Raw genomic sequence first — 17321 nt, forward strand, 5'->3', positions numbered from 1 at the left:
CACCGTGTACCACAAGGGCATTCATCTTTGAAGCGTAGTGGTGAAAAACGTGTAGGCGGAGCAAGATGGCAAGGGAAGCTCGTCGACTGGAAGCAACAGAGGAAGAGGCGAACAGTGTCCCTATCTCAAAGAGCCTAATGAGAGTGTTCGTATTCTCAGCGCTGGATTGGATTGTCCTGGACTTTTGGCAACATGTATTTCAGCGTATACTTTGCTTCTACAACAATGGCCAGACTGTGTTCAGAAAAGCCGATGACTGCATGCGGAAGCTCCAGTCGGAAGTCAGTCTTTTTCACAAAGGCCCATTGCCAGTGATTGGCCGTTCCCTGTCGTATAAGAACAGGCGCCTTTGTTTGCCCTTGACTTGCTTGTTTGTTGTTCGCTGCCGGTAACGCCTCCCCGAGAACCCGCTGTTCCGCACTGCTCTCAGCCGCATCTCCGTCACGTCTCCTTTTTATCAGGTAATGCCTACATCGACTGCAAATCCCGCCGTCATGAGGTCAATCCAATCCTCTGTATTCTCCCGGGAAAATACTCCATTTAACTTCTTTTTCCTTTGACCTGATCACTACCCCAGCTTGGTCCCCCTCCGAAAGTGCACGACAATCCGAAGGCACGAACTACGAAAGCCATGCCTCAACAACGATTACGTCGCCAAGGCAAGAAGATAGAAAGCTATAATGAAACTACAATGGCTCAACGCGCGTGGGCCCGGAGTCAACCAGGCCAGAAGACCCGGACCAAAGCCAAACTTCAACGCCGAAAGGCTGGCGCCGCATTGCCCCCCAGTGCTGTGCTAGCCTCTTCCCAGAAGCCCGGAGTAGCGCTCTATCCAACCACGGTGGCTGCGCCCTCTCCGAATAACTTGTTACCTTCCGATGTACCGCCGACCCGTGATGTCACGGCCGTAGCTCCCCATGGAACGAACCTATCGTTTTCTCCATCGGGCGGCGCGGCAGTGTCCCTCGTCAACTCGATAACGCCGTCGTCTCCAATGGGCACCGTAGCGGCAACCCTCGAAACCAGCCGCGAGAACGACCAAGCCGCCGAAAAAACGTCCAAGGGGCAGACTTGCAGCATCGTGCTACAGACATACGGCGGTCAAGCAACCATCGCCGGTGCCAGGCGTGCCTGGGAGAGACTTGCCTCTGACGTTGAGGAGTTTTCTCGCCTTCACTTTGTAGACATAATCGACTGGGACACGCTCGATGCCAACAAAAAGGAGAAGCTTGCCGCCTGGGCACCCTGGGCTGAAGAGTATTTTGCGTGCTATCACCAATCACGAAGTAAGTTACGAAGGCTTCGCAGTCCCCGGCCACAGATATTCTATGTTTGAGGCCTCATTCTAACTAGACTGTCGCGGCTATAGCCATATTCGAGGGCTGGATCTGGCGTTTACTCGTCGAGCGGGTGTTCAAATCCCACGATGGAGAGCTTTGGAAAGGTTATGGGAGGGTTGTAACTCCACTAGGTTGTAAGTCGCTGCCACCCGCCCCTCCGAGCGTGTTTATGTCTGTACCAAATAGCTCCCGAGCCATGTGCCGTGGCTCTCTGCTTTCCTCTGCCCTCTCCTCTTGCCCCTCCTCAATACCACACTAGGTAGAGACTAACAAACATATACTGAACCAAAGCCATGGCTATGCTTCCACCGCATCTTTTGACCTACCAACACGCCGCCCCCGGCGTTACGTTCGGAATGGAAGGATGGCAAGAGCAGTCGTCTCATCTCATCAAACAGCTATACTACAACTGGCGGCCCCGCACTGCCGAGCTGTTTCAGCTAGCCACAGGCCACCGTGATCGCTTCGATCCCAAGTACGTCGCTAACCTCATCAGGGAAGAGTTAGGCGAATTCTTCCGACGGTCCGACCCCAATCAGCAGGAGCAAAAAAGGTATTCCGGTGGGAGACTGGACGAGATGCTCGCCGGCGTGGCAAACGCGGCCGTCGTTGCCGACAGTTGCTTTCAATCATCCGCGGTGGAATGGCAGATCCTCTTCACAGACCCGGTGACGGGCAAGATAACCGGTTTCCCCTACCAGGGCCCCGCCCAGCGCGTCACCCAGATTGAAGAGGCCCGCTACCTCATGGACGTGCACGTCTGGCAGTCGACATTGAAGAACGAGGCCATAGGCCGCCCCGTCGACCACGTCGTGAGGCCGCTATTGCGGGGTTACACGCGATCCCACCAGACCGGTACTTGGGGCCACCTTGCTCAGATGGTACCCATGCAGGTCATGGTTGACCTGTGGGGGGGAAATAGTGATGACGAGCGCGTGGAGGAGGAGAATGCCGGCGCTGTGGGTATAGTGACGTGAGTCCGCGAATTCGCTTCGCCTTGCAGGTTAAGGTTCGATCGGCCCCTAAGGGAACAGGTCGGCCTCGGTGATGCTACTGGTATGAGGACATGATTCAAGTTCGGGGAAGGACGGTCTATTAGTAGAATCTTGAGGTTAATTAAAACAGGGGCTTGAGGGCTCAGGAGTTCCAGATCCTCTTTCGCCCGTCCAGGACCGGTCTTCTGACGCTTGTATGAATGAATATTGAACCAACGTCAATTAGCAATTGGCTAGTGTTGGTCAGCAGCGTCCTTGATTTTAGGTGTGGGGGTGTCGTACATACTCGGAGCCGCCCCCGCCAGAGGAGAGGACACTCGGGCCTCAAGCGCAAGTCAGATGTTAGTACCTCTTTATCACACGTGTCATTTTGCAACACTGACCAGCAGAAAGGACTGTATAAGGGCACCACGCGAAGACGGCGATGGAAGAAATGAGACCGTCAGCGCCCTGCGATGGCTGCCGCATAGGGGTGCCGAGGCACCGAGGCGCTCAACATCCCCCTACAGGGCTTTCTGAAGCAGCTTGAAGTGAGTGATTTCCTTATGGGTAATACCCAGGCACAGGATAACTCATAACATTATGGTACAGGCCCTTTGCAAGGACGCGGCGGTATGTGCATGTTATACCATGTGAGAAATTGATTGACTTGGCGGCTGAGCTGACAGACCGTGGGTGGAAGACCTTTGCCAAACAAGCCAAAGTAAGTTTAACAGAAGCCCACAAACGATGATGCGAAGGCTAATTGGTGTGTTTAGGCAGCAAAAGCAATGGATGACGTCAGTGATTCAGACTTCTGTGACTTTATTATATGTGAATTCTGTTAATCCGAGTGTCTTGTGCAGAAAGCCATGTCTGCAACGAAGGTATGGAGACGGACGATCTGCCAGGGAACACTTTGCTGATGTTTGTTTACAGGCTCTATTTCACAAATTTGTATGTACCTGATGCTGAAATCTAGCATTACTGCACAGACCTTGATTGGTAACCTGGCATCAGATGTCTAAAGGAGAGGAGGAGGAGGAGGCTATGGCCGGGGCCTCGGGAGCAGTTGCGGTGCTCATGTGTTACACAACTCAGAGCTTTTGGGTCGGCTTTTGGCAGTGAAAAGTGCATTATCCTGTTGGAAGACCAACAGCCACGATTTCAAAGTTATTGCACATATGATGAGAGCTTACAACAATAATTTGAGGTGCTCATAAGCCATTCAGAAGTGATTAATTTATCTCTGGTTCTATCTTTTTCTCCTCTCAGAGCTCTTGAGAGCAGGTGGCTTTATCCTAAATCTCTCCTTTGTCTCCTTAAGTTAACCCGTGGTTATCCGGATCTTTGTGGTGCCAGATGCCATGAATCCGTTTCCGGTACCTGTCCGTTTCCGGGTGTCATGACCGTTTCCGGTGCCATGACTTTCCAACACACCCCCCCAGTTGATCCCGTAAAGGGGGCGACTGGTCGTTCCCTCAAGTGGCATTGTCTTCTCTTTTCTTGCGTTCTGCAAGTTGCTCTCTCACATCAACCAGTCCCATCTGTTCTCTGAAGCTTTCAAACGTTCCTTGTACAAGCGCTTTGGTGAGCCCATCAGCCATCATCTTGGCGCTCTCGGTGTACACCACGTTAATCTTCCCACGCGAATGTTCCTGGCGCAGCCAGTGGTTATGGATATCCACGTGTCGAAGGCTCGTCTTCAGTTTCGCAAGCTCCTCGGTCACAAGTCGGATTGTTTGCTTGTTGTCGCATTCAATGGTAATGCATGGCATATCGAGCTCGATACTTAGTTCCTTGAGCATGCGGCTTACGTATAGACCTTCTTTGGCTGCTTGCGAAAGTGAGAGGAGCTCAGCTTCTGTGGTGGATGTCGTAACGGTGTCTTGTTTGTTGGCGCGCCACGCGATGAGGCCGCCGAAGAACTTAATGGCGTATCCTTGACTGCTCTTGCGGTCTAGCGTGTTATCGGCGTGTGACGCGTCGCTGGCGATGCGCAAATCGTCCGCACCTCCCAACTGGAGAGCAAGAGTGCTGGTTTGACTCAAGTAGCAAATCACTCGATCTGCGGCCTTCTGATGTTCCGGCCCTGGGTTCGTCATGAAGCGTGCGAGTCGTGAGACGGCAAATGCGATGTCTGGGCGCGTGATGACTGCGGCGTAGAGTAGTGAACCGATTTTACGAAGATAGGCTGTGGTCTCGTGCGTGGTGGCAATGCCATCGAATGGCAGGAGTTCTTCTTTTGTCATTGGAGAGCGTACGGATGGTCTTGACTGTGCCAATGATGCAATTTTCTCGATATAAGAAGACTGCGAGAGCCAGATCAAGCGTCTCTGACGGTCTCTGACGACCTCGATCCCTAAAAACCATTGCAGGTCGTCTCCCCCGGTGAGCTTATAGCGTTTCTTCAGCTGCTCAACGGTCTCGATCGCTTCCTTTCGCTTGGAGTCTTTGAACATGATGACGATGTCGTCGACGTAGAAGAAGATGATGACACCGTTCCTCTTGTAAGCACATGGCTCGTGAGGCACTGGGGCGTACCCCAGCGCTTTGAGCGCTTGTGTGAGTTCTCGTTGCCAGAGAAGTGGCGAGCGTCGGAGTCCGTAGAGCGCCTTGTTCAGTTTTAGTATCCACCCTGCACGTCTGTGCCCTGGTGGCATGCGCATGAAGACATCCTCGTCGAGTTCGGCGTTAACAAAGGCGTTGACGGCGTCGAATTGCAGAAGCTCGAGGTCGAAGCGCGCGGCGATTGCCATGATGGCCCTGAACGATCTTCCTGCTAGCGTCGCGGCGTACGTGTTCTGATCCGCGCCTCGGAGTTGTTGATCGCCTCTGACGACCAGACGCGCCTTTGCCTTGAGGAATCTGCCATGCTTGTCAAACTTGTAAACGTATACCCATCGGCATCCGAGGATCTTGTGCCTTTTCGCGCTCGGGTCACACGTCGGAATCTTGGTCCACGAGTGCATCTTCGCGTGCTCTTGTAAGTGATCAAGTTCGGCTTGTTTGAATAGCTCACCGAGTGCGTGCTCTTCGAGCTCTTGATGCCTCTTGGGCGGCTCTGGTAATTCTCTGCGGTGGAGCTTTTCTCCAGTTTTTAGACGGCGCTCAACAGCTGCCTTCGTGATGCCTTTTCCCTTTTCGGTCTTAACCACCGTCGCTCTCATGCCGGCATAGAAAGCGCCTTTCCAACAGTCCGCGGGAGACATGCTCCTCGCTTGCGCGGCGGGAGACCCACGAGCTGCGTCTGCGTGGAACGCGCCGTGTTGAACAGCAACAGAACCCTGCGAGAGCGCCTCTCTGGCATTCCCAAGCGTTCCTCCTGGACAGAGCCCCATGTCCGTTTGGTGCGCGGACCCAATCAACACTGCAGCCAACAGAGCAGCTGGTGGAGAAGGAGGTGGCGTAGGAAGAAGCTCAACCTGCGTCTCGGTATTAAGCTTTCCTACTGACTCGCTGGTGTTTTGGCTGGCTGTGGGAGCCATCGTGGATTCTGAAGCTACGACAGCTTCTGCAGAAATGGGAAGATAGCGATCGTCATCGCAAGAGCTTCCCGGAGCTTGGCCGGTTTGCAGGCGAGAGGCTCCTAGTGTCACAGCTTGGCCGGTTTGCGGGCTATTATGGGCTGTGTCTGCATGAGAAATCGGTTCCACAGCTTGGCCGGTTTGCGGGTCAGAGGCTGTGCGAACGATGATTGTGTCTTGGATCTCTTCCGTCGAGTCCAGGAGGGCTTCCTCCACCCCCCGAGGTGCGAGCGCTGGGTTAACCTGTTCTTCAGCTACCTTTGGGAGGGCATATTCTTGTAGCAGGGTGGACAACTCATCTAGATCAAGCTCTCGGATGTCTTCACGAAGCTCTTCGAGCGCACCACTGAACGTTTCTTCTTCGTCGAAGATCACATCTCGCATGGTCACAACCTTGTTGAGGACCGGATTCCAGATGCGGAACGTGTTGGACGAGGTGTACCCGACGAGGTATCCGATCCACGCTTTTGGGTTGAAGCGCTTAAGGCGCTCCTCCTTCCGCATCGCCGTGGTGGTCATCGCATATGCTTTACAGCCGTACGTTCGCAAATTAGTCATATCGGGCTTTCGGCGCGCATCTCCCTTCGAATGGAAGATCTCGAACGGCGTTTTCCAGTCAAGGCGTCTCCGAGGCGTGCGGTTAAGCAAGTATACTGCGGCCTTGCTGATCTCCCTCCACAGGGCGTTCGGGAGCTTCGAACTGTCACGCATGGCGGTGAGTTGTTCCTTGATGGTCCTCCAGGAGCGCTCAGCAGCACCATTAAGGGCTTGTGTGTCTCCCGGTGATGGTTCGGTGCGGATGTGCCTGCTTTCCAAGTAGCGTTTTACCCTGGGCAACTTCGAGATGATCTCGTTGTCGCTTTCCACAACTTTTACCTTGATCTCGTATTGGCGTTCGAGTATGCCAAGCAGTTCGTGGAGTGCCGTAATGACCGTGTCGGTTTTCCGGTCCTTCATGTAGAAATCCCACAAGTAACCCGAGATCCTGTCGACGACCAGCAGGAGCGAGTTGTAACCGGCTTCATCCGGTTCGAAATCGTGGAAATCGAGGGCGAGTTTCTCTCCTGGGCGGAATTCTGTGAGGTCGCGCGGCGCGCGGTGATCTTTGCGGTGCATTTTACCCTTTGCACACGAGTCGCACTCGGTGGTCGTGATACCCTTGATCCTGACGCCTTGCGTGCTGTTCACCAGATGTTCGAGGGCTCCCGGTCCGGGATGGCCAAGTCGTAGGTGCCAGCGATACGCTTCCGCCTTCTGTGGGCGTCTCTGGGTCCAGGAATTGAATCGGTTGCGGCGTGTAAAGAACGCGGCATGGCTGAGTGCTTCCGGGATATACTCGAGTACGAACTGGTCAAAATGGTCCTCTACAATGCCGAAGATCCTGCCGTCCGAGTTTCTGAGAAGTGTCGTACGAGGGCGTGTGTCCCACTGAATGCCCTGCTCTCGAAGCCTTCTGAGCGAGGCGACGTTTGTTGTGAATTCTGGAACGTATGCTACGTTTATCAAACGCAGTAGTTGCTTGCCGTTGAGTGGGGTCTTCAAACAGATGTCGACATCGCCGTACCCATGGATACGGATTTTTCCTTCTCCTGCCCAAAGGTAGTGCTTTTCTGAAGCAGTGCGGAAGTGGTTGAAGCGGCTGATCTGGTTGCAAACGTGAATAGTGGCGCCCGAGTCGAGAATCGTCGAGTTCTTGAGAGCGTATTCGCTGCCTGTAAACGCCGTCGCAATGGTCAGGAGGCAGGCGCTGACCTTAGCGGGCGCATCGGCTAGTCAATGTTCCTCTTCAATGCGCGACTGAGAATTACTTTCCTTGAGTGCGCTCTTGAGAGGCCGTGCAGTATCCTTTTCCTCCACCTTGACACGTTTCCTGAGACGCTCAACTTGCTTTCGAAGTTCTGAGTCGTGCTTTATACGCTCCCGGGCGAGTGCTTCGGCAGTCCGCGACGGATATCGATGTTCGGGTCGAATCTCTGGGCGAGCTGCCCAGCATTCTTCGAGACCGTGTTTTCTATCACAAGCAGGGCAGCCAGATGTTGGATCATCGTTGTTTCGACGCTTCTTAAATTGAGGAGGCGGGCTGCGACTCTTGCTCTTCCGTGGTGTTGGATTGTACCGCGAGCGGCGAGGGCCCAAGTCGTGCTCTTCCTCGTCAGAGGTCTGTCCCGCAAAAGTAACAAACGCACCCTTGGAGATAATGCGTGGCTTGGAATCCCCATCTTTTCGGAGGCGCTCGCGAAAGTCCTTCACCAACTTGTGGACGGTAATCTTGTTGTTGTCGATGAGCGCCTGGTTGCTGGTGGCGTATGCTTCGCACCAGGATTCATATCCTGCACCCCTGATGGCTGCTTCGAATTGCAACCACCACATCTGGGAGTTTTCGGTGCCCGGCACTTTAGCCTCTTGGGCTTCACTGATGGCTGTTTCCCAATTTGAAAGCCAGCCTTGTACATCTTTTGGCTTGCGGATGAGGGTCTTGATGGCGGTGTTGTAGTGCTCAAGCGCTTGGCGAAGGTCTTCGAGATTGTCGGTTCCCGCACGCTCCTTGAGGGCATCATACCACTCATGAAGCTGTTTATCGTGCTTGCAGGTTGCATTGTAGATGTGGGTGGCAACTGTTTTCTGAACCCAGTTGCTCACGTTACTGATTCTTTGGCCTTGGGTCTCGTATCGTCGCCAGTTGAACTGGAAGTTAGTCACATCTTGGCGGTATTGTTCCTTCCCCGCCGTAGTCATTTCTGAAAGGTTGCGAGGTGCTCCTTCCGTATCGGTGAGCTGTGTGCTGCCTGCGGCTGTTGTGCTTGAGTTGCGCGTACTCGAAGCGGGCGTGTCCAGGAGTTTCGGGTAATCTGTGAATCTTGGTTCGGTCGGTCGCTCCATGAAGTCGCCTCTGGAAGCGCTTGCAGGGTTAATGAGTTCCCAGAGCTGGTTATCCTGCGCCAGGTTGATAAAGCGCAGGTTCCACTCCTTCCAGCTCTCCGGGCCGGTAAGCTTTACTATGTTTTCCGTCGAGGTCATTGTCGCGGTTACGGTGGTTGTCAAACGAATAAACGGATGTTCGTGACTGTTGCGTCGGATTGATTGTGGGAAGCTTTGTTGCGAGCCGGGCTCATAACTGTTGGAAGACCAACAGCCACGATTTCAAAGTTATTGCACATATGATGAGAGCTTACAACAATAATTTGAGGTGCTCATAAGCCATTCAGAAGTGATTAATTTATCTCTGGTTCTATCTTTTTCTCCTCTCAGAGCTCTTGAGAGCAGGTGGCTTTATCCTAAATCTCTCCTTTGTCTCCTTAAGTTAACCCGTGGTTATCCGGATCTTTGTGGTGCCAGATGCCATGAATCCGTTTCCGGTACCTGTCCGTTTCCGGGTGTCATGACCGTTTCCGGTGCCATGACTTTCCAACATATCCCCTCAACTTAAGGCTGGGGGATTGAAGAAGGTTAAATACACAAAAGGGATTTCCTGGCCTCATGCGGGACCGGGAGGCCACCACATGTATTTCCAAGCGCCAAGAGCGTGCAAACCCTTTCCCGGCCTGTATGAGGTTGTATGATTAAGTTGAAGGCAAATAGTTGTAACTAGGCGACTTTCCCTTTTGCTGGCCGAAGAGCTATCACGGGGGGGCAGTCCATTACCCATGTGACCTTTTCCAAGTCCGGCTGTATTGACGCCGGTGGCAGATCCATCTCACGCAGAACATTGCCGGGAGCGAAACTTTCGCTGGCAATACTTAGTAGGGGTGCAAGGATCGTGGGACGCCGACCCGTCCTAGTCTCTAAAATGGGGGCGTCCCTCTAACAATCGGCTTTCCCCGCTAGCTGTTCTTCTAGCAGGGGTTCTCCATAGAAAGACAGAGACTTCCATCCTTATGCCATAGAATAGCCACACGAAAACTTGGAGAACCAGGTTGAGAAGGACCAAGTAGTTTAGTTTAGCTTATCACGGTTGGGAAGCACTGTTTTGCCACTTTAACTACCTATCTTTTTTCTTGCGTATTCCGAAACGAATTCACGGCCTCACGCGGGCGGTATGATCAGCTAGGTCAGCACTATATTGGTTCGCTACAACTCAAGGCGTTCTGGTGGGATCGCTAAGAGGCATCACTTTATGACGCAAAGCTCGGAAGGGCTGGATGCTACTATAGATCTAGTGAAGGCGGTTCTGTTGTTTGTGGCTACTGAGTAGTGGGCATCGGAGGTAATTATAAATGTCGTCCGAGGATGATGACCAGTGTAGTCCGAGGGGAAAGAGAGCGTCTCTTCCTACTTACCTGAACCACACACAGAATGGATTCATTCTAGAGGCGCGACTCGACCAACAATAGCACCATTATCGAGTCTCAGGGGGGGGGGGGGGGGGGGTCACGGCACTTATGAACAGTCGTCTCTTGTATTTAGTCCACATCAAATCAGCCATCCTCGACAAACTAATGGGGTCCATTAGTCCGCTGCCGTTTTGCTTAGCTATGTAGGTTAAATCCAGCGCTTTCGCGGCGTACAAAAGAAGAAGAAGAAGAAGAAGAAGAAGAAGAAAAGAAAAGGAAAGAAAAAGGAAAAAAAAGAAAAGAGAAAAGAAAAGAAAAGAGAAAGAAAAGAACAGTGTATGTATACACGTGCAAACACGGTTGACGTAACGACTAACCTAATATACCGTTGGTGGAAGGTGTTTGCAAAGCAGGCCCAAGTTCAATAGAAGCCCCGAAACCGTAATGGGGAGGTTAACTAGGTACCTGTAGTAGGTCGAAGCCTTTGGAGGAGCAGACCGTACGTCTGATCCTTAAGATTGATCAAGCTCTACGCGACGCCGCCGTTCCCTCAAAGGATATACTATATACTATTACTTTACCATCCACGGGCAGGACGGTACGCTTCTTATTTCTGGTTCTCATCGCCGCGAAGGAATGGGAAATGATGCTGCAAAAGCAAACAAAAGATGGGAAGAGTTTGGCTTTGTACCGTATTAGTTTGTCGAGGATGACCGATTTGATGTGGACTAAATAAAAGGGACGACTGCTCATAAGTGCCGTGACCCCCTGAGACTTTGGACCCCCCGGACCCTCTCCACCCTACTCTGCTCTGCGCACATCACGTCCCACCACATTCACTCCGCTCAGCACAAACGGAAGTTGCACCGGCCCTTGCAACACGAGAAACCACAATAGTGCGTCATGCCGCCGCCGCGCAGCGTCATCTCGTTCCCCATGGTCGGGCGCGGCTCAGATCGCTAGAGAAACAGGTCAGTGTACTGCCAATCTACCTGGGTATGTGCTGTTTGGGACGAAATCCAGGGGATGAAATAATGCCTCACCGGTTGCGTTGCGACGATAGTCTTGCCGTCTTGCAGCGGTGCGGGGTTGGCGGCCTCCATGGGCGCTTGCAGCTTGGGCTCATCGACGGTCGGCATTTTGGGCTTTTTTGAGATAAGTCAATGGCGGTGCGATTCGTGGGTTTGTGAGTGTGCAACTACAAGTGTGAGGCGTTGGTGAGATTGTTTGCAGGTGAGGACGGTGTTGTGATGCAGTGGTGACCGAGGAAAATAGTTGTGGTGGGACAGGGGAGATCCGAGGACAGGAAGGAGGTTGAAATAGAGTTGCGGTGTGAGACGGGGGCTGGTAATTTGTATGTAAGCGCCTGCTTCGGGAGATGCATGAGGTCGAGGGCTGAAGAAGGCCGCCTGACTTGGGTTAGGGGATATTGAAATTCTCGTGGGACCCCCAGATTGGTCGGTTCGGTGGCTGGCGAAGTGTGTGACATCAGCAAGCGATTTGATTCGCAGGAACAGGGAACCGGGTTTCAGGGCTGAACCGGCCTCGGCTGAAGAGGGCGCTGTGCCTGGAGATCAGGGAGGGGTGGGTGCAGGGAGGGAGAGGAAGAAAAGATAAAAAGGAGAAATGGGATCGCAGTATTGTTAGCTAGTTAGTAGAAAAGAAGAGGTAAAAACTCGACAACGGACGTAAGCAAGGGCTAAAATGGCCATAAATGGGGGAAACGAAAAGTAAAAAGTGTGTATGGAATGGGAGAAGGCAAGCCAGACGATCCAGGCGTGAACCAACCATTAACGAACATTAACAACAATACAAGGATCTGGCCAAAACAACTTCAATGTTCCACTGGAGGCTTTGGCTACAGCCAAAGCAGCCAGGGAAACTAGATCTATTACCTTACAATACCGCATGCAATGCATTCGCCGGGTAGCCGGCTCTAGGTATCCATGGCCCTCTCTAAAGAACACAAACTCCCCAACAGCCGTGCATGTCCAACCCCCCGTCACCCTTTCCACCTTCCCGAAGGCAGGACCAGACCCTCCAGCGACCGCTCTTCCCACAAAACGAGGGGACAGCCTCCCAAACCCGAGCAGCCCCCACAACACAGTACCGACAAGACAACAACAACAACAACAACAACCCACCCCCGCATAGCATAGCATCGCCCAGCCCGCCCCCGCCCCACTCAACAGCGCCTCTAGCGCTCCGCCGCGGCAGCGGCCGCCGCCGCCTTGACGCGGTTCTCCTGCGCGAGGGCAAAGACGCGCTGCCAGACCTCGAGCCAGCGCTCGTGCTGGGCGGTGGGCAGGCGGCCCGGGTGGCGGAAGCAGCGGGTGAGCATCTCGCGCAGGCGGGCGCGCAGCACCTTGAGCACCAGCACCGACTTCCAGTCGGGCAGCGCGAAGCGCGCGCGGTTGCCGTCCAGCACGAACACCCCCGCATACAGGTCCGCGCGCACGTCGCCGCAGAGGAGCGCGACTGCGAAGGGGTCGGTCGCGGTGGTTTCGTGCGCATTGTAGAATCTAAGGATGTGGGGGGCGGGGGAGTTAGTTGGGGGTGGGTGAGAAGAAGGGGGTTGTTGAGGGGAATGGGGAGTGTGGGGGTGTGGGTGGTGAACTTACGCTTTGGATTGCATAATGTGGTAGTAGCTTAGCCAGCGGATGTCGTTGAAGCCCTTGTTGACGCTGCTCGGGTGCAGGCTGATGGACTGGTTGTTGCCGACATTGCGTAAGCCCTTGCTGCCGGGGTCACGGACGAGGAGCTTGGGGTAGAAACTCCAGGCAATCACGGATTGCGCGACAACCTCGTTGTCGCTGTTGCTGTTAACGCGTTTGGGGACGTCGAAGAAGGCCTGGTGGCGCCGTCGGCCGCTGAAGCGTAGCTTCCTAAGCGCCTGGCGCTCGGTTTCGGTGAGCTGCAAAAAGCCAGAGTCGGCAACAGCGACGAGCAGTTGACCCTTGAGGTCTTCGATATTGGCGAGTGTTTGGGATGCGAGGAAGTTCTTGCGACAGAACTGGAACTCGGCGCCGCCGGATGTTGTGGATTGGCAAACGCGCTTCCAGGCTGTGTAGGCGTTGTAGACTGTTAGTAGGTCTGAGTCGCCCTTGCGGAAACCCCTACGAATAGTGTCGGCTTGGTTTCGTTGACCAAACGGCGCCACAAATGGGGATTTTGAGGAGAGGATGGCGGCCACAGTGATGGCCATATCAAGGCACTTGAAGACAGCACCCATGAGGATGAGCTTTCCGAGGAAGACATCAAGCGGGAGGCGTGCAAGTTGGAGACCAAGTGGCGTTAGCTCCTCGGTAGTGGCTGTCAAGGCACGAACATCGACAAGAGCATCAATCGCGCGGCGGATATTCTTGGCCGACGGCGGGTCCAGTGCCTGGCTCAAAGTCTCCTCAATGCCACCAATCTTACAAATCTTAACGCGAATGGCCAGATCTTGAAGTGACAGACGCAGCATCTCAGGTGTTTGCTGGTCGTTCATCGATGTATCATGCCGATACTTGGTGAAAAGGTGGAAGCAAAGACCCTCCTGAACACGTCCAGCGCGGCCACGTCGTTGCTTCGCATTGGCACGCGAGATGAACGAGTCAATGAGCCGTGACAACTGCCGCCTCTCATCAAAACGCATCTCTCGGTGCTTGCCCGCGTCAATGACGCATGTCACGTCAGGGATAGTGATACCCGTCTCGGCAATATTGGTGGCCAGCACAATCTTGCGCATGCCTGGTGGCGGGACAAGGAAGGCCGCTTCTTGCTCCTCGCTAGCAATGGAGGAGTGCATCGGATACACGAGCCAATTCTCGGCGAAAGTGCGATCCCCAAGAAGCATGTCGTTGAGGGTGCGGATTTCAGCAATACCGGGGAGGAAGACCAGAATGGCTTTGCTGAACGAGGCATGATCTGGGTCAACGGCAATCCTCGAGATCAGCTGTACGATCAAATCGTACTCCATTCGGTATTCGTCCATCTGAGCGAGCGTGTTTCGAGTGCGGGCCGAATAGTTCTTCAGCCCCTTGAGCAACTCGGGCTTCGACGGTGTATCAACCTCGGGTTCCACATCGTCATCAAGTTCTGTGAGCTTCTCTTGGTTCCGCTGGTCAACGGTATACCCCGTCAACTCGATCGCGTCCTCAAGGTATGCAACTCGGACGGGGAAAGTTCGCCCCGGAACCGTCAGGACAGGCGCGCCATCCAGGTAGTTGGAGAAACGTTCAGCATCAACCGTGGCCGACATCAGCACGACCTTGAGGTCTTTCCTCCGCACCAGCAACTTCTTCAACACGATCAGCAGGAAGTCGCTGTCGATAGAGCGCTCGTGGACTTCGTCGAGCACCAAATGGGTGATGTCTGCTAGGTCGTTGGATCCCTCCAACATGCGCATGACAATACCGGTGGTGGCGTAGACAAGTCGGGTCTCCCGAGCGGTGTTCGACTCAAGCCGGATGGAATAGCCAACAAGAGACCGATTCGTACCAAGCTCTGACTTGGTTTCGCCGAGTTCCTCACTCACACGGCGTGCTAGGGAGATGGCTGAGATACGCCGCGGTTCTGTGCAATATATCTTGCAAGGTTTGCCTTGGAGCAGCTGGTGTTCTAGCAAGAACGAAGGCACTTGGGTACTCTTGCCGCATCCTGTCTCGCCGCAGATAATAACCACCTGGTGTTTGTCGACAATATCGACCACTTGTTGCCGGAACTGCCACATGGGTAGCTGCGTGCGTGATGCTAGCATGTGCTGATATCTTGGCGAGCTGCTCTTTTGCAGCCAGATGTTCTGGTAGTATTCGGGCCCGTAAGGCTGTCGCTTCGCCCGTTCTTGGTCTGACTGATCCGAGTCTATTTGGCTCTTAGACTGGCCGCGGCCCTTGAAACCCTGAATGAGCACGCCGTCCTCCAGCTCTTGCTCCACCCTCTTGCGCACGAGATCTCGGATATGCCTCAGGACGTCGCGGTCTGCTGCGTCAAGCTTGTTCTTCTTGGCCTCGGAATACTCAGACCACAGGTCCTTCCACGCGGCAGGTAACCTGAGCGCCACCTTCTCCTCCTTAGCCGAGAAGCCGAAGACGCAAAATAGTGCAGCTGTGGCGATAAAGGCTTCGGACTGCTTGACATCAGGTGTGGCGATGGTTTGCATCTTGTAGACAAATTGGGTGGGCGATGTGAATACTTCAAGCTCGGGGATCTCGGGGGCGGGCGGGACCTCTTGTGGTTTCGACCAGACGATATTGACGGCGTGTCGATTTGCGAAAGCGACGTCCGAAAGGAGATGGTACGATATCTTTACAGATGAGTCCCTACACATTGTTAGCGGAACCTCACACCGGGCCGATCAGGAACTCCAACCTAGATCTGCAGGCCTCTTCCAAAACCCGCATTGGAGTTACTCCGGTCCATTTTCCAAAGTCCCGGATAATGAGTTTCGACCCATCCGCTCCATTCATCACGGTGTTGGTCTTGCCCGTCACAGGGTCAACCTCGCTGACCGGTAGCGTCGCGAACAAATCGGCCAACGTCTCGTCATCGTCATCTTCGGCGAGAATTTCAGCTGCGATGCGCTCGGCTTCCGCGTTGACATCGCTCGGGTCGTCTGGCGCTGGGGCCTCCTCCGGCGTCTCCTCCGATGTCTCCTTATTTTTCTCCTCTGCTCTTGCCGCAGCGTACTCCTTCTCTAGCACTATCCTCTTATTTCTCCATTGCTGCTCAGCCACATACTTATCGAACAAAACGTCCTTCTCGACACGAGAAATCTTCGCCAGCAACAACGCTTCTTCCGGGTCATCAGAACTGGCGGGCTTCTCCTTCGCCCCCTTGCGCTTGCTTGTATCTTGGCGAGGACGCTGGATCTCAAACAACTTCGTCTTGGTCTCGAGGTAGAAGGGAAGCAGCTGATCCGGTTCAATTTCTTCGTCAAAGGTAACAGTTGGCCGTTTCGGGGAAGCCGGGCGTGACCGATTGAGTGCGCCACCCTTCAACTTGGTACCCAGCCGAGGATCGATCTCGAAAGGTGTCCCTGACCTCGGAGGCGTATCGGTGGGTGTATCTACATCAATACTGTCAGAGATGCAAAATGCGACAGGCACGTTTCCATACCTGCTTGGGATTTGGATCCAGTTTTGCGCCCCGAGTAATCCGGGAGCTCTTCCTTGGAGCACTCCCTCGCAAACCAGTCCAGCACCTCTTCCAGCCCCCAGATCAACTCGCTCCTGGAATTGTATGGAATATTTGGGGCGATATCCAAAACGAACTGCAGTGCCGGCTGTATCCTGTCCTCTGGAAACCCCGAGTTCTCCAGCGTCTCCTGCAGGGTCCACAGCCGAATTATCAAGTCTTCTTCTGGGGGTAGTCTACTAGTTGCGCCCTCGGATGAAACACTGGAAGCTGCAAATCGGCCCTCCGCTTGTATGAGACCCAGGATATGGTCCATCAACTCTTGGGGCAGCCATTTTTTAATGTTGAGGGTTTCGGCGGCGCCCCGGAGCAGCCGCCGGTCGGTTTCGAGCCGCGTCTTCTGCCGTTGGGAATCCTTCCTAACTTTCTGTGCACATTTTTCAACCAGAAGCTGTAATTCCGACTCTTCCAACTGCCTCTCAAATTCCTCGGGGCTCAGCTGTTCTGCTGGCGCTTTCTGTTCGGTCTTGGTGTTGTTGGTCGCCGGTTGCGGGGCATCATTTGTTGGCGGGGCGGCATCATTCACGTTGCCGGCCGGGGTATTATCGCCCGGATCTTCAGCGGGGTCGACTCGGGCCTTTGACGCGATGGAGGTGGTCGCGAATCCTCGCGCAGGGTTGGCAGCGGGCTTCTTTGCCTTCTTCTTGCCGGCCATAGCGACGAGATTCTGCTCGAGAAAACGCGATGCCGACAAGTGAGTTGTAAAGCGGAGAATGGCCGGGGTTGTTTCCACCGACCAAGACGTCAGTAAGGCCTGAAGATGCCCGGAATTTTTACCACTCGGGCAGCAGGCTTCCAGGGTTTAGGATGCGGGACACGACCGCCTACCGTTTCAGGGACTGCACCCCACAACAATGAATGTGGGGGTCGCTATTCCCACAGTGGCATGTGCGCGAGCTCGCCGAACTAATGAATGGTGGATCGCCAGTCCCCAGGGTTGGTTATCAAGGAACCTAAACGCTAAATGGGAACAAAAAAAGCGAAACTGGAACCTAGAGGGCAAAGGCCTGGTCAATCCGTCGAGGATACTTC

At 54.0% G+C, this 17321-nt stretch overlaps 4 protein-coding genes across 4 annotated transcripts; 2 read left to right on the top strand and 2 right to left on the bottom strand.

Annotated features, from left to right (window-relative positions):
- Nucleotides 1-631: 631 nt before the first annotated feature.
- Nucleotides 632-1336, top strand: F5144DRAFT_499238 (uncharacterized protein; the record flags this gene model as incomplete). The annotated part of the gene is made up of 1 exon (XM_066786318.1): nucleotides 632-1336. The coding sequence occupies one exon, from the start codon at nucleotides 632-634 to the stop codon at nucleotides 1334-1336; it is 705 nt and encodes a 234-aa protein (XP_066639132.1).
- Nucleotides 1337-1633: 297 nt separating this feature from the next.
- Nucleotides 1634-2317, top strand: F5144DRAFT_499289 (uncharacterized protein; the record flags this gene model as incomplete). The annotated part of the gene is made up of 2 exons (XM_066786321.1): nucleotides 1634-2092; nucleotides 2219-2317. 2 exons carry the CDS (start codon nucleotides 1634-1636, stop codon nucleotides 2315-2317), a joined length of 558 nt encoding a protein of 185 aa, XP_066639133.1.
- An 8640-nt stretch (nucleotides 2318-10957) lies between these two features.
- F5144DRAFT_607060 (uncharacterized protein) lies at nucleotides 10958-11251 on the bottom strand (the record flags this gene model as incomplete). The annotated part of the gene is made up of 2 exons (XM_066791527.1): nucleotides 10958-11071; nucleotides 11156-11251. 2 exons carry the CDS (start codon nucleotides 11249-11251, stop codon nucleotides 10958-10960), a joined length of 210 nt encoding a protein of 69 aa, XP_066639134.1.
- A 674-nt stretch (nucleotides 11252-11925) lies between these two features.
- F5144DRAFT_624230 (P-loop containing nucleoside triphosphate hydrolase protein) lies at nucleotides 11926-17049 on the bottom strand. The gene is made up of 4 exons (XM_066792190.1): nucleotides 16212-17049; nucleotides 15465-16161; nucleotides 12734-15415; nucleotides 11926-12634 (listed from the first exon to the last, which is right to left on the bottom strand). The coding sequence occupies exons 1-4, from the start codon at nucleotides 16942-16944 to the stop codon at nucleotides 12310-12312; spliced, it is 4437 nt and encodes a 1478-aa protein (XP_066639135.1). The 5' UTR covers nucleotides 16945-17049; the 3' UTR covers nucleotides 11926-12309.
- Between the last annotated feature and the right edge of the window lie 272 nt (nucleotides 17050-17321).

This window comes from Chaetomium tenue, assembly GCF_020726465.1.
Source record: "Chaetomium tenue strain MPI-SDFR-AT-0079 chromosome Unknown F5144scaffold_7, whole genome shotgun sequence".
Lineage (NCBI taxonomy): Eukaryota > Fungi > Ascomycota > Sordariomycetes > Sordariales > Chaetomiaceae > Chaetomium > Chaetomium tenue.